General features: G+C 45.4%; 1 protein-coding gene across 1 annotated transcript in view; it reads right to left on the bottom strand.

Moving 5' to 3' along the window:
• Window positions 1–2,000: 2,000 nt before the first annotated feature.
• LOC126194888 (zinc finger and SCAN domain-containing protein 22-like) overlaps window positions 2,001–26,031 on the bottom strand; it is an 820,246-nt gene continuing 796,215 nt past the window's right edge. Inside the window, exons 7-8 of the mRNA XM_049933238.1 lie at window positions 16,322–16,405; window positions 2,001–3,860 (exon numbers count right to left, since the gene is read on the bottom strand). Of these exons, the coding sequence (XP_049789195.1) occupies window positions 3,622–3,860; window positions 16,322–16,405 (323 nt within the window). The 3' untranslated portion in view covers window positions 2,001–3,621. The remainder of the gene's footprint in view (window positions 3,861–16,321; window positions 16,406–26,031) is intronic.

The raw sequence follows: 26,031 nt of genomic DNA, 5'->3' as shown, positions 1-26,031 counted from the left end.
TGTGAGAAAACGATACAAAAATGAATTTTAGTCGCATGTCTAGTACAAGCATATTAAGAAACAGTAATATGTGCTACAGAGGAAGATTCTTCGTGAATAAAATGATTGAAACAAGTAAAAGACAACAGGAAAGGATTTCATACTGAAAGAAGGTTAATCAAATTTGCGACTGAGGAACGACAGGAGACAAGTAAAAGTACGATTTCACGAAGACTTTACATGGGCGTACTATTTTAAACTAAACGAAAATTTAAATTAATGTTTAAAATTTTAGACAAGAATAAAAATGTTTTGTAACAACCTTTGCACTTACGCATTCCTTTTCTTTTACTTCCTTCGTCATTTATTATGAACTGGATGAATCAAATGATTATTCCCTATGGTTGATTTGCTGAATCAGATTAAGCAATGTATGGTGAATGAGTTAAGCTGCTTTTAAACTGTAGCTGTTTTCAATGCTATATTTCGGTTTATCTCTGTAGACAGCTACATTTCTTTTACAGCAGTGATTCGTGCATAGAGAGGCAGTACTTTATTTCTTAGTAACACATGTTCGACTTTTTTCAGTGAAGATGTATGTACCTTTACGTATCGTCTGAGACGGCGTTTTCAAAAAAAAATTCCTGTTGAACTGAACTCTGAAATTTGGGTTTTTCTTATGTTTCTTATTGATATATGTCTTCTTGATCCCGATACGTGGCAATGTCGTTCTCTCGGGATATGACAGTAAGGGGTGTTTCACAAAAATAACCTTTAAAGAGAGAGTTTTCAGCTTTATACAACAGTGAACAGTAAATCTTTCACTTCTAAGTTCGATTGTGATCCCTGAGTGATAGTAACATCGGAGATAATACTGCCAGAGTGAAATCACTGATTGCCTTAGTAAAGGAAAGGGTATGTGACTACTATGATAGTGTAATCAATCTGTCAGATCTGAGAGAGTATTTCACGCTTAGCCTTAACAAATCTTTTACATGGATCAGCCATGAAGCGTCATATTTCCAGTAATGTGTGTATAGAACACTTAAGGAAGCGCATGTAACTGTGCCGGTATCGTTTACAGGTGTTACAGAGTCTGAGAGCCACAGTAATTTTGCCTGCCTGTGTGTAAGAAGTAACGTTGACAATAAAGACTTTCTTGCGAGCGCCGCTTTCGATGGCGAATCTAAAAATACCTTGATGGGATTGAAATCATAATGTGTCAGTCTGTAGGCTAGTAAAATATCGTGAAGTGTTTCAGAGTGATTGAAATTCCTCAGAATTGACTGTTTTCTGTGCCACATTCCAAATGCAGACTTTCCGGAACAAACTGTTTATCTTGTGCTACATTACAGTTCCCTCTTAAAATTCCAGGTGAAGTATTATTTACTTGGCATCGGGTGCATGTCCCCAGTGTGTATACAATTCGTTCAATGACAGTGTCCCCAGTCACTGGACTTTTTGCTATTGGTCAAACAATATTATCACGGTGCTCTCTGTTTCCATTTACTCTGGTACCACATGAATCAATGTATTGGAAGTTGATCACAGACACTTTGTACGTGTCCCGCTACCGTTTGACTATGAAAATCCTCACCTGAGTAGCAAGATGAAACTAGTTGTCGCATCAATTATTCCAGATACGCTGTTAAGAGAAATACTCACCTGTCGATTGCATGTGTGCCGTGTGGCCTGTAACTGCACTTGTAAGACGAACTGTTCAGTCAAGTTTTCATTTCATGTATCATTTATCAATATATTTCAAAGTTTGGGTAGATTACATATCTTGCTCTTGAAACGTTCAACTGCCATTTCATATGTGTTTGCTGTGTGTTTGCCTCTGATGCACACTTCTGACTCAACTCTTTTCATACACAAATATTTTTAATATGAATACAAATATGCTGATACTAAAGCATCTTCAACACAAAAGACTTGTTTCATTATTCTCTGGTTCTAAAGTTAATGAGTGGGTGTCACAGTAAAACAAATTGAAGTTACATAAATAAACATTCACTTTATTTAATGTCGCTGAGATGTAAAAGAAGATACTATTTACAAAAGTACTAGTATGTGTAGAGAAGAAATAAAGACAAACAATGCAGAAATCTCTACTTCGAAGTACAATGAATCGACAGCTGTACGAAACGCTTATGTTTCACTTACCAACAGACAAACCCTGTTATCTTTATTGTCTGCTATTCCTTACCTTAAGCATCGAGCTTAAACTTAAAGCTAATATTCACTGAGTGAACGGGAAAGACTTACAAACGCTATGGCATCTGTTACAGATGTGTGAACCATTCTACCACAGATTTGTTACGTTCAAATTATATGACATGAACCAATAACACTACAAGTATTTTCAAACAACTATGTTCATATAACCAAAGCCATGATAAATATTATAGAGCTCCCACTAGCGTCGTTCAGTGTTGAGTTCTTTCACAGAGACAATTAAACTTTACTCAATAACTTTACGTCAGTAAAAATTGCCAACAAATGCGAGCTGAGAACTGTCTACACTTGAGCCCAGTTCTCTGCCGCACTATGCATAAAGTTACAGAGTCATCTTGGATTAATTATGATGTCACATTAACTTATTAACATTTCAGAGTTTCGTAAACACGTTTACTGGACGGAAATCACATTCTTCATGGTTTACACCAACACATTCTTTCACTGCGCTTTCACACGAAAGTTTCTGAGAAATCGCGACTGAAAATTTTGTCCTGTAACTGTCACACTACTTCAATTTCACAATGCACATCCCCTTAACTTACGAGAATATCGTATCACACACTGCAAAGAATATCGTCAAACGAGATCTAGTTCACATAAGCTTTACAGTTAAGTTTTTCTGTGCTATTGTTTTCTTGTTCAGTTCATAATCACTGTGCCACACGGAGTTCCCAGACTCCTTCTGCGGAGAAGTATCGGGGAAAAACACCGTCAGTTGGATTGGTGCTGGCTGTAGTGTCCTGTCAGCGATCAAAGTACTGCAATCTCATCACCTTTCTGCCAAAAGATGATCACAAACGAATGTTAATTCCACCATGGTGCACAGGAAAGATTATCACCAGCACCAAATACGTAAGCAAGTCTATATCTGGGACTCATAATTAGTTTTAAGACGCAATGTATGATGTGTTTTGCTATTCGTCAGCTTATGTCCTAAGAGATCGAGACGCTTCAATTTAATACACTTATAATACGGAAAATTATAGTCATGTATCAGCCACAAATTTTTGCGTCAATTGTTCGTTGTGATGTGAACGGGACAACGTCCACAAAAAGATGAAAATAAAATTAAGAGCGATCATGTATCACACAAATAACACCAAACAGTTCAGATAAACATGAGGATGTCATTCCGAGAACAGCTATTTAGTTCTTCGTGTTGAAGTGCTCTGCAAATTACTGGACAGTAGCAGAGTAACACAAAACATGCTTACAAAGTCTGGTATCACAGGTCTCAACAAGAATGTCGGCAACACTTGGGCAGACCGACAGATCCGGGCTAGCTTGATGAGTCGGCACATTCTGTCGTCAGCGTGGTCTCTGGAGTCCTAGTAGACGCCGTTGACGATCCACCTCTGGACAGGAGAGCTGGATGGGAGTTGAGGACTTCTGCTCAGGACTCTACTCCGGGTGGCCATTGGAGTCGTCCTCATCACGCTCGGTGCCCGCAGCGCTCGACTCCTCGCCAGCTGAGTCTCCGCAAGACCGCAGTGACGCCGAAGAGTCCTCCTTGGTGACCAAAGGGGACAGCCCCTGGTTGGTGGCCAGGCACGCTCCGCAGAGGCCGTGGACCGCCACCTGGGTGCCTCCTGCCGCCAGAAACACTTTGCCGCACCGGACGCACTCCTCCTGGGGATCACCTGAGAACAGAATTAGAGAAGTGTCACATCTTGAGATTCTACAGTAGATTACAGGAAACAATAGGTAAGAAAAAGTAAAAGGTTTCGGTAAGGAAGAACAAGTGCAGACAAAACAGTCATAAAATGCCCGGAATTTTCAGATGACCTGTCAAAACTCAAGACCAAAAACAAGGAGCATTCGAACACTCTGTAGTAATGTATTGCGAATACATAGAAAGAAGGATCCTTTATTGTATGATTATATGATAGCGGAACAAACACTGGTAGCAGTTACTTCTGTAAAATATCTGGGAGAATGCGTGCGGAACGATTTGAAGTGGAATGATCATATAAAATTAATTGTTGGTAAGGCGGGTACCAGGTTGAGATTCATTGGGGGAGTGCTTAGAAAATGTAGTCCATCAACAAAGGAGGTGGCTTACAAAACACTCGTTCGACCTATACTTGAGTATTGCTCATCAGTGTGGGATCCGTACCAGATCGGGTTGACGGAGGAGATAGAGAAGATCCAAAGAAGAGCGGCGCGTTTCGTCACAGGGTTATTTGGTAACCGTGAGAGCGTTACGGAGATGTTTAATAAACTCAAGTGGCAGACTCTGCAAGAGAGGCGCTCTGCATCGCGGTGTAGCTTGCTCGCCAGGTTTCGAGAGGGTGCGTTTCTGGATGAGGTATCGAATATATTGCTTCCCCCTACTTATACCTCCCGAGGAGATCACGAATGTAAAATTAAAGAGATTAGAGCGCGCACGGAGGCATTCAGACAGTCGTTCTTCCCGCGAACCATACGCGACTGGAACAGGAAAGGGAGGTAATGACAGTGGCACGTAAAGTGCCCTCCGCCACACACCGTTGGGTGGCTTGCGGAGTATAAATGTAGATGTAGATGTAGACGAAAACAAGTCTACAGGTTTTACACTGAAGCGCCAAAGAAACTGGTAAAGGCATGAGTAGTCAAAAACAGAGACATGTAAACAGACAAGTGTCTGGCGCAATTCTTAGATCGGTTACTGCTAGTGGCAGGTTACCAAGATCTAAGTGGGTTTGAACGTGGCGTTATAGTCAGCGCACGAGCGATGTGACACCTCCGAGGTAGCCATGAAGTGGGGTTTCTCCAGTACAACCATTTCACGAAAGTACCGTGAATATCAGGAATCCAGTAAAACATCAAATCTCCGAAATCGCTGAGGCCGGAAAAAGAACTTGCAAGAACGGTACCAACGACGACTGAAAAGAATCGTTCAACGTGACAGGAATGCATCCCTTCCGCAATCTTCTACAGATTTCAATGCTGGGGCGTCAACAAGTGTCAGCGTGCGAACGATTCAACGAAACATCATCGATAAGGGCTTTCGGAGCCGACGGCGCACTCGTGTACCCTTGATGCCTGCACGACACAAAGCTTTACACCTCGCCTGGGCCCGTAAACACCGACAATGATGACTGGAGACATGTTGCCTGGTCTGACGAATTTCTCTTCAAATTGTATCTAGCGGATGGACGTGTACGGGTATGGAGACAACCTCATCAATCCAGGATGGGACTGTTCAAGCTGGTGGAGGCTTTCTAATGGTGTGCAGTTGGAGTGATATGGGACCCCTGATACGTCAAGATACGACTCTGACAGGTGACACGTACGTAAGCATCCTGTCTGATCACCTGCATCCATTTATGTCCATTGTGCATTCCGACGGACTTGGGCAATTCCACCCAGGACACCCGACACTTCCAGACTTACTACAGAGTGGCTCCAGGAACACTCTTCTCAGCTGAAACACTTTCGCTGGCCACCAATCTCTCCAGACATAAACATTATTGAGCATATCTGAGTGCCTTGCAATGTGCTGTTTAGAACAGATCTCCACCCTCTACTACTCTTACGGATTTATGGACAGTTCTGCAGGATTCATTACTACTTCAGAAATTAGTCGAGTCCATGCCACGTCGTGTTGCGGCAGTTCTGTGTGGTCTCGGTGGCCCTACACGGTATCTGGCATGGGTACCAGTTTCTTTGGCTCTTCAGTGTATAAGAGAAAACGTAACACATGGAAAGAAAGAACAATAACACAAGCAAAGTATCTGGGAAAATATAAGGGGTGTATGAGAATCAATGGCGTAAACGCATACAATTGAAAGTACACGATGTCAGAAGCACGAAAATCTAGTAAGCATGGTCTCTCACATGCATACCTTAAGAGCTATGAGCACTTGCACGTATTCACGACTGTGAAACACGTCCCTTCTACTGAATAAGTCCCCGTAGCTCTTAAAGTATGTATTAGTCCATTTTTACTAGGCAATGTTTTCTTGTTTTGGTCCAGAATATGAAAAGCAAAGAGCTTGCCATTGAAGATAGTTGTTTCGCAACATCGAAGTTGAATAAGTGCTCATAGCCATTAAGATAAGAAGTTTATAGCCCATGTTTACTAGACTCTTCTGCTTCTAGTACCATGCACTTTCAACTCCATGCGTTTATAGCAGTACTTACTGCATTTCTCACTCGAGCAAGTGAGTAATTTAGCAAACGGCTGTGACATATTTTAAAACCATCCACTTCGATTTAAGACAAAATCACGTTAGGATTTAACAAATGGCCAGGCAGCGGGATCGAACGACAGGTTACTTTGTAAAACTGTGCCGTCTCAAGCGGAGAGTGCTTGTGCTGCTTCCGTGCTAGTGTCGAATGAGACAACTAAGCCTGGTGGTAGGTCAGACGGAGCAGTATCTGGATTCAGAACATCGAGAAGTGGTGCACCAGGCAAACACTCTAGGAGCTATGAGGTGGCACACGCCTCTTGAGTGGGATAACTGGGACGCCACCACTACATTTGAATGGTTTCGGCAATACCAAATGCGGTTGATTTTTGCTTGCTAACATGCAAAAATGGTTCAAATGGCTATCAGCACTAGGGGACTTAACTTCTTAGGTCATCAGTCCCATAGAACTTAGAACTACTTAAACCTAACTAACCTAAGGACATCACACACACCCATGCCCGAGGCAGGATTCGAACCTGCGATCGTAGCAGTCGCGTGGTTCCAGACTGTAGCGCCTAGAAGCGCTCGGCCACCCCGGCCGGCTGCTAACATGCAGACTGGGTATGTGCAGAGTGTCGAATGAGACAACTGTTTCTACTATTTACGATGAGAGGTGGCTGTGGTTTTATTTATGAACCATCTTCATCACTACGCCGATTAGCTACTGTCTGCTACCCCAACCAGAGACCTTTATATCTGAACACACGTGGTTACTATATCCCTGTGGTAAGCTTGGTGAATCTGGTAACAGTTGACCTCAGAGGCTGTCCGGCCAAGTTCACGGACAGGGTTCACACAGTTGCGTCCGAAATGCCACTTGGAGCTGACGGCAGCCGCTGTGTCGGCTGCTCTCTCTGTCTTGAATGCGGTGCAGTGTACAGACGCTTTTGGATGCTCTGCCATCTTTGATACATTGTAATATGATTGAGGAAGAAAAATAATTTTGCTAGTAGTCATTTTGATATCAGATTCATGATTAGAAAATCATTGGCTTCGTAGCCAACACACAGTAACAATGTGGACATAATACGAAGACTGGCTGAAAAGTAATGCCTGCAAGTTTTCTTATGTGAAAACTCTATTAAACTTTATTAAAAGTCTACATCTTTATTCTACATGTCTGCGTGTTTATTTCTCAACATAGTTAACCTGGCTACAAACACATTTCTCCAAACAAGAGACCACTTTGTTGATACCGTCACTGTAAAACATTTGACCTTGTTGATGCAGCCACAACATCACCTCTGCTGCCACCGCTTCATCGCTATCAAAGTGTGCTCCTCGAATGTATTATTCAAGTTTGGAAACAAACGAAAATAGGATGGGGCCAAGTCGGGACTGTAAGGACTGTAAGGAAGTAATGATTAACCACGACACGAAATTCTTTTTCGTTCATTTTTTGACAATCACTCGACTTCCTTGATTCACACGAATTCCAAACAGAAAGAAATAGACCAATATGGCTGAAACTGCGTATGCATGATTTCCAAAGATGCTACTAACTAAATATGACCTCGATACGCGCCGGTGGTGCCATCTCCCGGACTTTGCACGGACTTTTCAAACGCCCCTCCTACGTTCCAAAGTATCACTAACTGTTAAACAGATGGGCTAGCTTACCACGCTGATTCTGCATTTGTTCGGGGCTTCATCCGCAATGTAGCACAATGTGAAGCCGAGCGAGGTTAGGTTCCAGGCGCTACAGTCTGGAACCGCGCGACCGCTACGGTCGCAGGTTCGAATCCTGCCTCGGGCATGGATGTGTGTGATGTCCTTAGGTTAGTTAGGTTTAAGTAGTTCTAAGTTCTAGGGGACTAATGACCGCAGAAGTTAAGTAGCAAAGTGCTCAGAGCCATGTTTTGAACGAGCGAGGTTACAGACGTAGCTTCAGCATAAAAGCCAGTTGCACCGAAAATTCCAACATGTGTGTGTGTGAAATCTTATGGGACTTTACTGCTAAGGTCATCAGTCCCTAAGATTACACACTACTTAACCTAAATTATCCTAAGGACAAACACACACACCCATACCCGAGGGAGGACTCGAACCTCCGCCAGGACCAGCCGCAAAGTCTATGACTGCAGCGCCCAAGACCGCTCGGCTAATCCCGCGCGGCTTTCAACATGTATAGTGTCAATTGAGTCAACTGAGCTTGGCGGTTGGTTAGGCAACGTGGTATTCGGGGATAGGGAAGAGGAGAGCGGAGGCAGTAGCGCGGGCGCAGAGGCCAGATAAATTACCCGGGGCAGGGCAAGGCTGGGCAAGGCGGGACACGAGGAGACAACGGCGGGCGGCGCGAGATGGGATGGGATGGGATGCGGCGGGAGGCCGTGGCAGAGGCGGTGGCGGTGGCGGCAATCACGGCATCGCGGCGGCCGATATTCGATGCAAATTGCCCGCAATTATGCAACGCGCCGCCAGATAAGCCTCGCCGAGCTGAGGCTGCCGCGGCGCGAGGAATGCCAACGGGAGGCGGCGCCGGTTGCGCCCTGTAGCCGGCGGCTAGCTGTGCCACCCTGCGCAACGCAGCCGCCGACACCTCAGTAACTCACCTGGGCCCAGGCGGAGTTCGGAGAAATAAACGTCTTCTCCTTCTTCTCCTCTTTCAAGCATCAGACCAGCTAGTCCACTGTGACCTATGGACCCTTCCATTCCCTCGTGCGTCTACTAGTGTTCCTTCGTCTTAAAGGGGTGTACCGTGGCCGTTGTTTCAGAATACTTTCATCGCCCATTCTTCCTATATGCCCTCCCCAACCCCCTCTTTATCCTCAACTCTCAACACGAAACAACAGTCTCTCAGACCAATCATTCATTTTAAACACTGATAATGGTAGTAATGCAAAGGACAACGGTCTTTGTTCCTCAGTATCTTTAATACGCTACTGGCCATTAAAATTGCTACATTAAGAAGGAATGCAGATGAAACACGGGTATTCATCGGACAGATATATTATACTAGAACTGACATGTGATTACATCTTCACGCAATTTGGGTGGTGCTCTCCGTATAAATTTAATGCAGTAAATAACGCCAACACGAACTCGTAACCATGATGTAATTAGAGGTGCAGAAGGGCGGAGGCATTTTGTTTCGGCGTACCGATACCAAAACAAGTGCCATTACTCCAATTGGCGCTGTACGGAACACTATAGCGATCGTTACTCGTGGAAAATTAAACATGTCGATATCCCCTGCAAGATGAAACTCAGAGTTACCATCTCGCAGTATGTCGTACATTGTCAACATGGAAAACTCGAATATGTCAAAATGGTTCAAATGACTCTGAGCACTATGGGACTTAACATCTGCGGTTATCAGTCCCCTAGACTTAGAACTACTTAAACCTAACTAACCTAAGGTTATCACACACATCCAAGCCCGAGGCAGGATTCGAACGTGCAACCGAGGCACCAATGCGGCTCCAGACTGATGCACGTAGAACCGCTGGGCCACAGCGGCCGGCTATACCTTGTTTGTAATACATTTCTGTATAGGTTATCTTCGTTTTCTGGTCGCCAGTGTACGTAACGGTTTTGATAAAATTTCTTCCTTCAAAGCTGTCCTCTGTAGTAAATTTCGCAATCTGTTGTTCCCATTCTATCACTACGTTGACTAAATATATCGGTGAAATACAACACCCGGAACAGGAATTCCTGTCCGCCCCCGGTAGCTGAGTGGTCAGCGCGACAGAATGTCAATCCTACGGGCCCGGGTTCGATTCCCGGCTGGGTCGGAGATTTTCTCCGCTCAGGGACTGGGTGTGGTGTTGTCCTTATCATCATCATTTCATCCCCATCGACACGCAAGTCGCCGAAGTGGCGTCATATCGAAAGACTTGCACCCGGCGAACGGTCTACCCGACGGGAGGCCCTAGTCACACGACATCATCATCACAGGAATTCCTGTATGGAGGACACAGGAATAGGTATCCTTCGCAATGAAAAGCAACTGACAAGTATGTCGCCAGGTCCTTATGGAATCCGAATTCGTCTTCCGCATTGGCCACTTACTTAGCATGCATTTCTCGCGAATAGCTCCCCAAGCAAACGTCTCAAACGACAGAAAAAAATTGACAGATGACGACAGTATATAAAACGTATAAAAAGGCAGACCCTCAAACTTACACACTAATATCCTCAGCGTCGATTTGCTGCAGCGCTCTCCAGATATAATAAATTTCCTTGAAACAGAAAAGATTCTATCCGCAAATCAACATGGATTTAGAAATCATCGCTCCAACGAAACTCAGCTTGTTCTTTACTTGCAATATCCTGTGAACCATATATGATACGCAACATGCAGATTCCATACTTCAAGGATTATATGGAACAACCTGGACAGAGTTTCTATCTTGTGTGATGAATGCCAGCTTGCTCTAAATGTGCGTATTTGTAGGTTAATTAACAGTTGTACAAAAAAGTCTTCGAATGCAATATCAGTATAACACAATCTTGTCGATTGACTGTCTAAGCGTAACATTACCAAGCGACATGAAACTCAACGAGCACACAAGGACGGCTGTAGGAAAAGCGAATGGCCGACTTCGGTTCACTGGAAGATTTTTACGTAATTTTAGCTTACCTATAAAGGGGACTGCGTGTATGACTCCTGTCCGACACAATCTTGAGTACTACTTGAGTGCTTGGGATCCGACAAGCTCGGAGTAAACGAAGACAACAAAGCAATTCGTAGGCGTGTTGCTAGATTTGTTGTAACGAAGTTCGTCCAACACGGGGAAGTATTACGGAAATGTTCAGTGAAGTCAGATGGGATTCCTGGGGGGAAGACGACGTTCTTTTCCCGAATGGTTATTCAGAAAGTTAACAGAACCAGCATTTGCGAGAGACTGCAGAATGAGCCTACTGCCACTAACATTTATCTTGTGTAACGATAGGGCTCGTACGGAAGCATATGGACAGTCGATTTTCTCTAGATCCTTTTGAGAGTGCACCAAGACAGGAAAGGACCAGCAGTGGTACGTTGTATCCTCGGTCAAGCAAGGTATGGTGTCGGTTTCAACTCTTACGTGTCATCTTCGGAAGTAAGAGATGGGGAAAAGACAAAACGCAAGGTTATTATTAAATTTAAAAATAAATTAAAAAATCAAGGTAAAGAGAACAATAAAAATACATAAACTGTCTTGTTACAAGCCCATCTTAGTCACTTGACATCAACCACCGTGCCTGCCCATGTGTCGCAGTTATAAAATGGAACAGTGGATCAACGGTACGTTGAGTTTCCGGCATGCACGTCGCCATTTAGATAGAGCTCAGTTCGTCGTTCCTTTTTAGGCACGCTTCGTGTTAGATAAGCATACCGCTTGAAATCTGAAAACGGTACAAATGTCAGTTTGCAATATTGGTATACAGAAGTTATTGCATGGTGCTGTTTGCTGAATACCAGTTTCTGTTTTCACACTGCGCCGGCTCCTTCGTCTCCGTAACAAGAATTTACGGTATTTCGAAATGATTATGCGCGTAATAAAATAAATTACAGAAGCCTGCTAGTCAGACGGAGGAGGCAGCGGCATCAGACTGCCGACCGAATGCAAATTGTGGCGCACTGGACGGTGGAACATAGTCTGGCCAGCGCGTGGGAAGAGGATTGATGCGCGCCCTTTACAAACATATTATCTTGCGGCGCCACACGGCACGACAGATTCCACCGAAATTGACCTCGATTGCTTTAAATTACGTGGCATTAGACCGGTCTAATCTACCGCACTACACAGCCGTCCTCGCTAGTTCGCCTCTCGCTCCCACTGACTTACCATCTCTCTCGCTCTTTATTATTGCGCTACCAACAATTCATTTTCCTCGCTCCTCTTTTTCTCTTCGCCTGTCCTCGCCCTCCACTTGCCCTCCCCCCTTCCATGCTCCCCACTCCCACCCTCACTGGCTTGGTATCACATACGGTTCCCTTGAGCGATAAATATGGCTTTAGAATTTCTATTCACCGTCTTAAAGGCCCTCTAATTATGTCATGTAGGGGTATGTAACATGGGCGACGTGATTACTGAAGGGCGGTCTCCGTGTAATCCCCGTCATTTGGAGGAACCGCAGAGCCGCGGACCATCAAGCGACCGTTTCCCCCCTTTTCCCGAGTAACTACCATTCATGAATAAAATTCCACTTTGCCGTCCGACCGGGGTGGGGGACAGCCCGCGCACGCCAATTTCTGAGCCTCACCAGAGTACGGGAGGCTCACAAAAAACCGAGAGGAGGATATATATCGCTGCGGACGGCGACAAAACCACAGATATTTCCCGTCTTTTTTTGTATACGTACCGCCCGGTGTCTGCACCCTCATCTGGTGTCATTGGGATCGTCGACTCTGGCCAGGTCGGGATGGACGACGGACGACCTCGGGACCGGGGCATAGTTAACTGTCGGTCGGCCTGTTATTTCAGGACGCTCGTCATTATTATATAAATCGGCGGTGTTTGGCTTCTCCACTTTGGTTCAAATTAAACGACATTTTCTTTGTGGTCTGTAAGCGCTTACTGCAGACTCTCGGCAACTCTTACGGTGGGAATTCGACGCCGTGGGCGAACCGTGAAGGCAAAATCAACGCTTACTCGAGGATGTTCTGCGAAAACGCCTTCCAAAAGCCCGTTGGTTTCTCTGAATGGCGGCCGCAAAATGCAAGTATCTGCATAAAATTGCTTCACTGACGAAATCGACCAGGCGGAACGACGGCAGCACCCTACTTTCTTAATCATTTCCTGCTGTTTCTTGGTAGCGCGCGGGACTGGAACGTTCACAGAAGAGAGCTTCCTGAATGATAATTATTTCTCAGAAACCCTGACATACTCTGAGTAGGGATTTCAGTAGTCAAATGGTTCAAATGGCTCTGAGCACTATGCGACTCAACTTCTGAGGTCATCAGTCGCCTAGAACTTAGAACTAATTAAACCTAACCAACCTAAGGACATCACACACATCCATGCCCGAGGCAGGATTCGAACCTGCGACCGTAGCGGTCGCTTGTTTCTAGACTGTAGCGCCTAGAACCGCATGGCCACTCCGGCCGGCGATTTCAGTAGTCAATTTTGCTTTATCATACAGATAAGAAAAAAAGAGTCCATCTTCTGCAGCTTGTGCGAACCAAATAATTTTCGCGTATTAGTGCTAGTAATGTACAGAAGTATAGATTTTTATGTGATCTTCTGTGTTAACTAGATACGTATAGTGCTCGTTTCTTCCATTTCATTGCACATAGCCAATATTGTAGCACACTGCACATACTGTTGCTCATATTCTTTCGAGCTGACATGAAAGTGAATACCACTGTTGTTGCCTAGCATGAACAGCTGGTACTTGTTGGTACACACAAATGAGACAAATAGTTGGAAAGTACGAAGAATTTAGCTATCCCCATGATAAAGCGTAGTTGATGTAAGAACTGCGAATAGAATGCTCTAAATGTTAACAATATGGTTTCTTTTGTACAATTAAAAAAGAAATCGTGTGCTTCTAACAGTAAATCCTTCTTACATTACTTCTGAGATGTGATATAGTTAACAGCATTTTATCAAGCAAGATAATAACATGTGAATTTCTTGTTATTGTTAGGTACGTTTAGTCTTAAACCTCAACACTAATTTTTCAGTTAAAAATCCTCACTTAACGTGTAAAGCAGGTTGTCAGTACTCATGATCAATTTGTGCTTGAAAGGAGGCACGGAGAAAGTGGAAGAAATTTCATAATAGTAATTTAAAAAATGTAGACCGGGTAGACCGTTCGCCGGGTGCAAGTCTTTCGATTTGACGCCACTTCGGCGACTTGCGCGTCGATGGGGATGAAATGATGATGATTAGGACAACACAACTCCCAGTCCCTGAGCGGAGAAAATCTCCGACCCAGCCAGGAATCGAATCCGGGCTCTTAGGATTGACATTCTGTCGCGCTGAACACTCAGCTATCGGGGGCGGACAGAAAAGTAAAAGAAACTGGAAGAGGAACAGATCATGGCCCTTCTCGCTGGGTGTAAGCAAGGAATGGACAACATATTTCATCAGAATATGGCATAAGGACAAACAAAGCCAAGACGAATCTATGAATAATAGCAGAAAGGAGAATAATTGGATACTTAAGAGAAATGGCGAAAACAGTGATGCCCGAATGAAGGAAGATACAAGGAGAACCACGTGCCAACAAAACTTTCTCTGATAACCAACTCTAATGGTATCACATACTGATATGGAACTGAGGAAGTTTTTCAAAAGGTAGTTCTGGAACATAGTATTGCATGGAAGTGAAACGTGGGTCTACCGAAACTCCTGGTAAAGGAATGGAGGCATCTGAAATTTGTTACTATGATAGGATTAAGTGGGCAAATAAAGTACGAAACAAAGAAGTACTAACCAGAACAGGTAAGGAGAAAAGTCTAGTACTCATTTTTCACTTATTTTAAGTAAATGCTGCTTGACCGTATGATATTGTTACTCGGGGCTAAGGAATGAAATTTAAAAAAAAAAGTATTTTAACATTTTCCTCCCCTCTATGATTGTTAACCTTACATCTTGAGAACTGAGGGTTTGAGACCAGTGATATGTAAATAATGCATGTTGTTTCTACTGAATCTATATCAGTAGTATGGCTTTAATATTTATTTTACCTTTTTCAGCAAAAAAGAACCATCATTCTTTTAGTGACTTTTAACCTTCTGGTCATATAAATTATATAACTGCTTTCGGCTTGTTAGTAAGACGTCATCAGATGATTTCAATGCATTACACAGTAACTCGTCAAAGAAGAACTATTCGGGCCAGGAAGGCTCCTTACCTTCTAAACATACTTGCTGATCGTATGGTAATTTCGTTTACAAAACTGCCACTGTATCCCGCCTAGGTGGGATACCTACTGTTTAAGAACTATCATTGCTTCGAGGGAGGGCGTTTCATCTTCATAAAGCAGGAACTGTTTCATTCGGTGTTGACATTGTTGTGTAGATTCGTATCGACAGCGTCGTACGACTGTGGTAAATGATCCATAACCACCTACAACTAGAAAATTGCAACAGATATTTTTAAGTTAGGCTCAGTAACAAGCCACTGTGACTCGCCGTGCTTTTTAAGAAGCAAATGACCTAATTCGGTTACACTTGTATTTATTGCGATAGTTCTGGGAATCTTATGTGTAGTGAACTACATTTTGGTGTGACCTGTTCTTGAGAAGAGCATGGGTGTTTGGCGATCTCATCAGGTTGCATTAAAAGAGGAATTCGAAGAAATTCTCATGCGTGGTGCTTCATTTGCAACCGTCCGATTCAGCCAGTGTAAAAGTTACGGAGATGCTCTGCGTCTTATATGGGAATATTTAGATAAAAGACATTAAATGGTAAGTTTTAAGTACCGTTACTGGAAGCGGGCGGTAAGATGATTTTACCGTCTGTACAAATTCTTCGGCGCTTAATTTGCGAGTGGAACAGATGATGGAGCAGAACAAATAACGCACCAGTTATCCTTTGCCATTCACTTCAAACTGGCCTCTGCGTTAATGAAAACACATGTTGGTGTACATACTGATTTCGTACGTCAGTACGCTCTCAAGAACAGCCTACTTGTGGATTACAAGTAAAAGTTGGTAGCGAAGAGTACAAAATAATGAACAAATACATGAGGGCAGAACAAGTGTTATGTCATCAAAACTGAAATCCACTCAGAAGAAAAAGTAATGGGACACATTATGCGTTTTTCGCAGTCGGGGACAGAAAAAAATGCGTTACACTGCAAATGCTTTGGGAAAAGGTCAGTGAGCAAATCGGCAAAAATAATAAGGAAACTGGAACAGTTTATTCTACCTAATACTGGAAAGCCAGAAGATACACAAGACAATCTACTGAAAATATGCGCTGGTAAATAAGAAAATTGTAACGATGTGTGGAACATTTTACTACCGTATATCACGTGAGTGACACTTACTTTCATGCGTCTTCATGTGGGCCCGCAGGTTACACGCCAGAGCGAACTTCTTGTGGCACAAGTCGCACGCGTGTGGCTTGTCTCCTGGAACACAGAACAAAAGAATCGTTATAGCACAGGTGTTGCGGACTTAATACTGCAATAAGCATATTACCCTCCCGTACCCTTTGTTACATGGTAAGTTACTGCTATGGTGTTTCATGTTAATGCACCAAACGGTGTAACAATAGAGCCGTGCGTGGTTCATGTTCCCGCCATCATGTATTCTACACCCTGTTTTTAACGTATTTCCACCTCACTACGTTAATTTAAATTACTGGTGTCACTGAGTTGCTGCTTTGCCTGACCGTGACCGGCGCTCTCGTAGTATCTTTGCTCGTCTGCTATTACTTCTCGGTCATGGCCTGTCGTAAGGCAGCCCGTCCACCTTCTCCAGTTTGCCGATGACACCGCCTTCCTTGCCCTTGCCCCCACCCTACAGCGCTCCCAACACCTTCTCCAATCCCATCTTGACCGGTTCACCGCTTGGTGCAACCAGTGGTTGCTCAAGGTCAATCCCTCCAAAACCCAGGCGATCATTGTAGGCAAAACCACCCCTTCCTTCCGCCTCCTTGATTTCTACATCACCATCTATGGCCGTCCTATCGCCCTCACTCCCACCCTTAAGTACCTTGGCGTCACCCTCGACCGTCGCCTCTCCTGTACTCCCCACCTCCGGACAATCCAAGCCAAGGCACGCTCCCGACTCAGTCTCCTCAAGCTCCTCTCCGGCCGTACGTGGGGTCTGGACCCCTCCACCATCCTCCACACCTATAAATCCCTCATCCGCCCTATCCTTTGTTATGCCCATCCGGCTTGGATCTCCGCCCCCCCTCCCTTTTATAAATCCCTCCAAATCCTTGAACGCCATGCTCTCCGCCTCGCCTATCGCATCCGTCTCCCCTCCCCCACGTGGATCCTGTATGATCTCATCCCCTTCCCCCACCTCCTCCTTTTCCTTGAAAGGATACGGATTCTGTAAACCTCCCGTAAACTCGACCCTCCTCACCCGCTCGTCTCCCCGATCCTCACCCACCCCCGCCCGCTGCCGCGCCTGTATTCCCACGTCCCACCCGGTCTCCATCTCTCAACCCTCCTTACCCTCTCCCAAGGTGGCTTCCGCCAGCTCCCCCTCCCTGATGATGTCCTCCTCCCTTGCATGTACCCCTCCTATCAACTTTGATCCTCCCCTCCCCCACCTCCTGTGTCCTTTCCTTTAGGCACCCTCCCTCCCCCCCTTTCCCTTCCCTTCTCTTTCCTTTCCCCCCTCCCTCCTACCCTCTCCCACGGGCTTCCCCTCCCCCTTCCTCCCTCCCCCTCTCTCCTTTGCCGATGGCATCTCTGCTCTCCCCTCTCCCATTTCCCCTTCCTCCTCCACCTCCTCTCTTGGCAGGTCCCCGGACTCGTACACGCTCAGTGAACATTCGCGCGCCGGAGATCATCGCCATCAGTGTTTAGTGTGTGTGCATCGTTTTGTGTTTCGTGCAGTTACAACTCAACTGTTCACATGTGCCGTCGCCGTTCTCCGTGTTTTGTGCGCCGTGTCTCCAAGTGTTAGTGTTTTTTTCGTCCAACGTGAACGGCTTTTTGTTTATTGTTTTTTTTTGTATCTCCATTTTTTGCCCGCCGTTTTTTGTATTGTATATATCACCTCTGTCATGTTTATTGTTCCACTTAAGGCTGAAGATCAGCGTACTATGCTGCTGACAGGCCGCCTGTATAGGTGTTTAAAATTACAATAAAGGAAAAAAAAAATCGTAAGGCAGTTCGGGTAGCGAGTTCGGGCTGCCAGTCAGTTGGAACGCGTCTGGAGCGCAGTCCGGACCTGCCAGTCGGGGAGTTGCAATGCGGCACTAGTGCAGTCGGGTTGGAGCAGCAGTGAGCTATGCGGCGACATGGCTCGCCCGATCATTGCCGCCACGCATCACTTGAGCCGGGCCACGGTCTTTGCGGATCGTCGGTCGGTCGTCCTACTGGACGACGCGTTTTGTCTCGCCGATCGTTCATGAGTCGGCTGTGTGTGTGTGTGTGTGTGTGTGTGTGTGTGTGTGTGTGTGTGAGAGAGAGAGCTTAGTTACTGTTGCGCATCGTTCAGGTCTTCGTGCAAGTGTTTGTCAGGTTGTGTGTGTAGTGGTCGTTATTTCCACTGACGACTATGTTAGATGTTGTCGGCATTCTGAGGGTAGTCGATACGGTTGGTGCCGACCAGGGAGGGCATCTCCGTGCGGTGTATTCAGCTGAGTTCGCTGGCGGTCCCTGCGCAGTGTCGGAGCGTGTGTGGAGATGTCCGATCGCTACGAGCTTCGTGGCTCACCGGCCCAGGACGTCGAAGTTGAGTGGTGGTTTCAACTACGCAAGCCACGTCCGTTCATGTCGTGTCGTTCGTATCGGTGATTCGCTGTTGGGGAGCTTTTCTGTGAGCAACACCGAGTGTTTGTAGTGGTGAAATCGAGCGTCCATGTGGAGGAATTAACTATATTGGTTCACTACAATTCAAGTGCACCATCGGAATTTTCTGCCTCGTGGCCGTTAGTGTTCCGGTTACCTGCCCTGCCCACTAACGAAATTTCAGGCAGCGTCCTTTCCTCACCTGTTGTCACTGGCCGGCCGGAGTGGCCGTGCGGTTCTAGGCGCTACAGTCTGGAACTGAGCGACCGCTACGGTCGCAGGTTCGAATCCTGCCTCGGGCATGGATGTGTGTGATGTCCTTAGGTTAGTTAGGTTTAAGTAGTTCTACGTTCTAGGCGACTGATGATCTCAGAAGTTAAGTCGCATAGTGCTCAGAGCCATTTGGACCATTTTGTTGTCGCTGTGCAACATGGTGTATAGTTTTGACAGCTTAACACATATTTCATTGTGGATAATCACGTCCGTAACAGTTTAGTCTTTGAGTTTTATGTACCTATTGGTGGCAAGCAAGTCGTATGGTCGGTCGGTCTTGGTTGGGTTACCGACGGGTCAAGTGCAGTTGGGCCCACCAGCTGTCTCACCTAAGTGAACGTTAATGTTTCCTTCGTGACTGTGGGCACCTTCGCTCCGCGAAGTACGAGAGTTATGAGGGTAAGTGTACCTGTTAAGTATAGATGACTGTAATGTGAATGTGTGAGTGGAGTGTAGTGTCATGTTCGTGTTGGAGGTGATGCGAGAAGAGAGAGGGTAAGAAACAGTGCTAGTAAATAGCATCAAGGGGATGTCGAGCTGCCGGCCGGTGTGGCCGAGAGGTTCTAGGCGCTTCAGTCTGGAACCGAGTGACCGCTACGGTCGAAGGTTCGAATCCTGCTTGGGCATGGATGTGTGTGATGTCCTTAGGTTGGTAAGGTTTAAGTAGTTCTAAGTTCTAGGGAACAGAAGAAATACTTCGGTTGATTGATGGAAGGAGGAAGTACAAACATGTTCCGGGAAAATCAGGAATACAGAAATACAAGTCGCTGAGGAATGAAATAAGTAGGAAGTGCAGGGAAGCTGAGACGAAATGGCTGCAGGAAAAATGTGAAGACATCGAAAAAGATATGATTGTCGGAAGGACAGACTCAGCATACAGGAAAGTCAAAACAACCTTTGGTGACATTAAAAGCAACGGTGGTAACATTAAAAGTGCAACGGGAATTCCACTGTTAAATGCAGAGGAGAGAGCAGATAGATGGAAAGAATACATTGAAAGCCTCTACGAGGGTGAAGGTTTGTCTGATGTGATAGAAGAAGAAACAGGAGTCGATTTAGAAGAGATAGGAGATCCAGTATTAGAATCGGAATTTAAAAGAGCTTTGAAGGACTTACGGTCAAATAAGGCAGAAGGGATAGATAACATTCCATCAGAATTTCTAAAATCATTGGGGGAAGTGGAAACAAAACGACCATTCACGTTGGTGTGTAGAATATATGAGTCTGGCGACATACCATCTGACTTTCGGAAAAGCATCATCCACACAATTCCGATGACGGCAAGAGCTGACAAGTGCGAGAATTATCGCACAATCAGCTTAGCAGCTCATGCATCGAAGCTGCTTACAAGAATAATATACAGAAGAATGGAAAAGAAAATTGAGAATGCGCTAGGTGACGATCAGTTTGGCTTTAGCAAAAGTAAAGGGACGAGAGAGGCAATTCTGACGTTATGGCTAATAATGGAAGCAAGGCTAAAGAAAAATCAAGACACTTTCATAGGAGTTGTCGACCTGGAAAAAGCGTTCGACAATATAAAATGGTGCAAGCTGTTCGAGATTCTGAAAAAAGTAGGGGTAAGCTATAGGGAGAGACGGGTCATATACAATATGTACAACAACCAAGAGGGAATAATAAGGGTGGACGATCAAGAACGAAGTGCTCGTATTAAGAAGGGTGTAAGACAAGGCTGTAGCCTTTCGCCCCTACTCTTCAATCTGTACATCGAAGAAGCAATGATGGAAATAAAAGAAAGGTTCAGGAGTGGAATTAAAATACAAGGTGAAAGGATATCAATGGTACGATTCGCTGATGACATTGCTATTCTGAGTGAAAGTGAAGAAGAATTAAATGATCTGCTGAACGGAATGAACAGTCTAATGAGTACACTGTATGGTTTGAGAGTAAATCGGAGAAAGACGAAGGTAATGAGAAGTAGTAGAAATGAGAACAGCGAGAAACTTAACATCAGGATTGATGGTCACGAAGTCAATGAAGTTAAGGAATTCTGCTACCTAGGCAGTAAAATAACCAATGACGGACGGAGCAAGGAGGACATCAAAAGCAGACTCGCCATGGCAAAAAAGGCATTTCTGGCCAAGAGAAGTCTACTAATATCAAATACCGGCCTTAATTTGAGGAAGAAATTTCTGAGGATGTACGTCTGGAGTACAGCATTGTATGGTAGTGAAACATGGACTGTGGGAAAACCGGAACAGAAGAGAATCGAAGCATTTGAGATGTGGTGCTATAGACGAATGTTGAAAATTAGGTGGACTGATAAGGTAAGTAATGAGGAGGTTCTACGCAGAATCGGAGAGGAAAGGAATATGTGGAAAACACTGATAAGGAGAAGGGACAGGATGATAGGACATCTGCTAAGACATGAGGGATTGACTTCCATGGTACTAGAGGGAGCTGTAGAGGGCAAAAACTGTAGAGGAAGACAGAGATTGGAATACGTCAAGCAAATAATTGAGGACGTAGGTTGCAAGTGCTACTCTGAGATGAAGAGGTTAGCACAGGAAAGGAATTCGTGGCGGGCCGCATCAAACCAGTCAGTAGATTGATGACCAAAAAAAAAAAAAAAAAGTTCTAGGTGACTAATGACCTCAGATGTTAAGTCCCATAGTGCTCAGAGCCATTTGACGTCGAGCTTAACATCCATATCCGATAGACGGATCACCACTAACAGTGTCACACGCCGTCGCTTCGTGATACACTGTGAAGAGGTTTGGAAGTTAATGCAGGACACAGGCGCAAAGACTGATGATCAGGAACTTTACGTCCCCATCTTTTCTCCCCTTACCGGCCAAATACGGGCAGTGAAAATTTCATCCACCACTAGGATTCGAACCGGGTTACCTCCAGATCGAGCGCCATGACGTAAGTGTATATTAGCGACCACAACAACGCTGATGGGTATTCTTAAGATTAAAAGGTGGTAAGCTGTTTGTCAATTCTGGGAGGATATCGTTGACGTGTATATCCACGTAAACCTTAATTTCCTTCACTTTATACAGCCGCAGAGGAATTTCCATTCTTGACGATCGTTGAACCTAAGCCAGTAATGTAATGGGACTGCCAGTCTGTAGTTGTGTACAGGTGAGCCGCCGTGGCGCAGAAGAGAACGGAGCGCCCGCCGGAGCCGGCTTCTGGTTCTGAGCCGAGACACGAGGCCCGCCAGCTGACACGTTTCGGGAGTGGCCGCTGCGGGCATTATCGGGTCTAAACGGCGGCCCGCGCGGCTACTGTTTGCCGGCACGTCATTGGGCCGCGTAATAACGGAGCACGCCGCGCTCCGCCGGGCGCCGCATTTCCATAATAGGACGGGCGCGGTCTGGCGGCGCGGGTTGGCGCGGGCCAGATGCGGGCAGCGATAGCGCCGCTGCAGGCGGGTGAGCGAGCTGCTGAGGCGCGAGTGCCGGTACTGCCCCTAAGGACCCATAGGTTACGCTCATAGTGCCGTGGTGGCGGGATTGACTGCTGTAACGACGAAATAAAATTACATGGTGTGGGGAGACCAGAGGGTCCTCAATGCGTCTCGCTATGAACGCCGTGGAAATCACCTACCAAGCTCGAAAAAAATGCTCGGAGCACTATGGGACTTAACTGCTGTGGTCATCAGTCCCCTAGAACTTAGAACTACTGAAACCTAACTAACCTAAGGACATCACACACATCCATGCCCGAGGCAGGATTCGAACCTGCGACCGGAGCGGTCACGCGGTTCCAGACTGAAGCGCCTAGACCGCACGGCCACACCCGGCCGGCTACCAAGCTCGAAAAAACTGAAATTGTAACATATACGCTGATAAGCCAAAACATCACGACCACTGCCCACCACAGGACTAGAGGCGACATGGAGGCATTGAGGGCGCGTCAGGCAGTGAGAAAAGTACACGGTCCAGTCACCTTAACGTTAATGTTATCGGACAAACTTAATTGTATATATGGATAGTTCATCTACAGGTTTTGATTATTGAGTTTACGAGTATCAAAATAGGTGACATAGACGGCCATATCGCTTGACTGCATTGATTTAGAACCTTAAATTTTTTTATACTGCCAAGCGACTGTAGTCTTTAATATCTGATATAAATTTCAAGTTGATATTTCTGACCGCTCTCCAGGAAGAGGTGTCTTAACAGACGGACAGACAGACGGACAATAAGGTGGTACTGAAGGATCCTGTTCCCACCGAATGAGGTACGATACCCTAAAAGTAAAAGGAATTGATATTTCCAGGGCACAAAAATTAATTCACAGGTCTTAGCGTACAGAGCAAATATTCAAAAGTGATGCAGTTACTTAACTACAGGCTAATTAAAGGGACAATTTCACGGTCAAGAGCTGCAGTCGTAGTATAATGGCATCATTCACTAGGGTAGATGACCACGATTAAGTGCCAGTTTTCGTGTCAGGTTTTGAAACAGTAACTTCTAGACTAGAGGATTGACTGCGACAGATAATCGTGGCCCCAGGTCGTCTGCGATCTCGGAAGTGGCGAGACTGTGCTAGCAGTTCCCTGCCGAGCAGTCCGGTCTTTTGTTTCCGCGAAACCGTTGCCCGCTGCCGCCGCTGGTACGGCCACGGGCCCCCGGATGAGGCGCAGAAGAAGTGGAGCCCGCGAGTCACGGCGCGGCGCAGGTCCTGAATCCTGAAAGGCGGCCCCTTTGTTCCTCCGGAATACCAAATGAAATGCCCGGCCCGGTCGAGCAAAAACGCCGCGTCCCGTGTTCTGCGCCGGACTGCCCCAACGGGCCATTCTTCCCGACCCTGCCCTGCTCTCCGCTGCCGAAATCCTGCCCAGGGACTCGGTTTCCGTCTTGTGTCGATTTCGTGAGTTACCTTAGGACTGCGTCTGACGTAGTTCGCTATCAAGCGCGGCCCACGAGAAAGACTGTCCGCGGCTCGCACGTCACTCCACGTAAAACTACGGGCCTTACAAGTGCCATCAGCCGTCTCCGGCAGAGAGCGAGTAACTACTGCAGATAAGTTTAATAATTCTTAACTGCGCATTTAAATACATGCTAGCTCTCGACAGAACTCGACAAAATTAAGTTCTTTGATACCTACCTTTCATTGACGTATTTACTTCCCGTGGACCCTGCACGGATCCGATCGTCCCCGAAGCGTGACAGACAAGGCGAGCAGTCTGACGTCACAAGTTCGTTGCGGGGCCAGTATTGCTCGTGGACCCCCCAATGCAGTCAGAACTCGTTCGCAGATATCAGCTACCTTTCATGTGGCCTACAACAGAAGGCTTTTGCAGCCAAGCCGGCTAAAGCACGCTGGCACGTTAAGGCTCGATCCTGAATTAGATTCTTCAAGATGGAGAAAATGTTGATAATCAGCTTCTCTCTGATCTCTAACTCATATAATGCCGGTCAAAAAATGAAAAGCACCCAAACGACATTGTCGTGTGTAAAAGGAACTTTGTTCGTGAACACACCATCGACAGATATAAATGATTAGAGTTGCAGTTCTCTGTGACCTCTCCCTCCGTCGGCTCCTCCCCCCCCCCCCCACTTTGTTTTTTCTTTCCTTCCCCCTTTTTTTCCCCTCATCTGTCCAGGTCCCACCCATCTGCCCTTGACTATGGTGTGTCATCTTCGTGCCAACTTTTTAGTGCAGTGTTTTAAGTGAGTGTTAAGTGTTGTGCGTCTTTTCCGAAGTGTTGCGAACAGAAATCATACTATCGCTGGGTGTGATTTTTATATCTCTTCCGAACAGAAACTGTCGCCGTGTTTTTTTGTCTGTCTACTATTTTCGCTGTCTGCTTCCTGTGTATTTTACTAGCATCGCCTACCCTTTGTTTTATGCTTTAACTTCGACAATTTTCCACCATTTTACAATTTAAGTCCCCCCTTTATCGCCTGCTTTTATTGTTTATTATCTTCTTCTTCTGTTTTATAATTCTGTAGGCTGAAGAGCGGCGTACTAAGTTGCTGCCAGCCCGCCCCCTTCGGGGGGAATCGAAACTCAACAAAGAAAAAAGAAAAAAAAAATGTTCTCTGTGACATGGAGAAAGACCATCAGAGTGCGTTAATGTCGTTCGTGTTTAGCGTTGTTGTCAAGCCTGGTAGGGCATACAAGGGGCATGAACAACATCAAATGTAGAGTGATCACTGTGAAGATGCTCTGCTTGCAAATGCTGCCAATGTTTAAAATAAAATATCATTACACGGACATCGTCTTATATATATATATATATATATATGTGTGTGAGTGTGTGTGTGTGTGAGTGTGTGTGTGAAACATATTTCTTTGTTGTGTTTTTTGATCTGACTGGAAAAGAAAAATGTTGGTGAGGGTATGTGCGACATGCTCTGGCATTGCATCTTCCTTACAGTCTGAATAAACCTTTACAGGTATATCTGTTACCATATGTCACATCACCTAACAATATTTCTCGATGTTTCATAAAAATCTAGTAAGTGTATCAATAAAACTTAAGGCAGAACTGACTCTACAACTTATCTTACAAGGGAACCTCCTCATCGCCCCCCCCCCCCCCCTCAGATTTAGTTATAAGTTGGCACAGTGGATAGGATAGGCCTTGAAAAACTTAACACAGATCAATCGCGAAAACAGGAAGAAGTTGTATGGAACTATGAAAAAAATTAGTAAAATATACAAACTGCGTAGTCCATGCGAAGATAGGCAACATCAAGGACACTGGCAGGCGAGGAGCGCCGTGGTCCCGTGGTTAGCGAGACAAGCTACGGAACTAGAAGTCCTAGGTTCAAGTTTACCCTCGAATGAAAAGTTTAATTTTTTATTTTCAGTTTATGTGACAAACTCTTATGTTTTCATCACTTTTTTGGGAGTGATTATCACATCCACAAGAAAACCTAAATCGGGCAAGGTAGAAGAATCTTTTTACCCATTCGCTAAGTGTACAAGTTAGGTGGGTCGACAACATATTCCTGTCATGTGACACACATGCCGTCACCAGTGTCGTATAAAATATATCAGATGTGTTTTCCTGTGGAGGAATCGGTTGA

This window comes from Schistocerca nitens, chromosome 7 (genome assembly GCF_023898315.1).
Source record: "Schistocerca nitens isolate TAMUIC-IGC-003100 chromosome 7, iqSchNite1.1, whole genome shotgun sequence".
Lineage (NCBI taxonomy): Eukaryota > Metazoa > Arthropoda > Insecta > Orthoptera > Acrididae > Schistocerca > Schistocerca nitens.
Note: the sequence above shows the minus strand (reverse complement) of the source record. Positions and strands in the feature narration are given on the sequence as shown.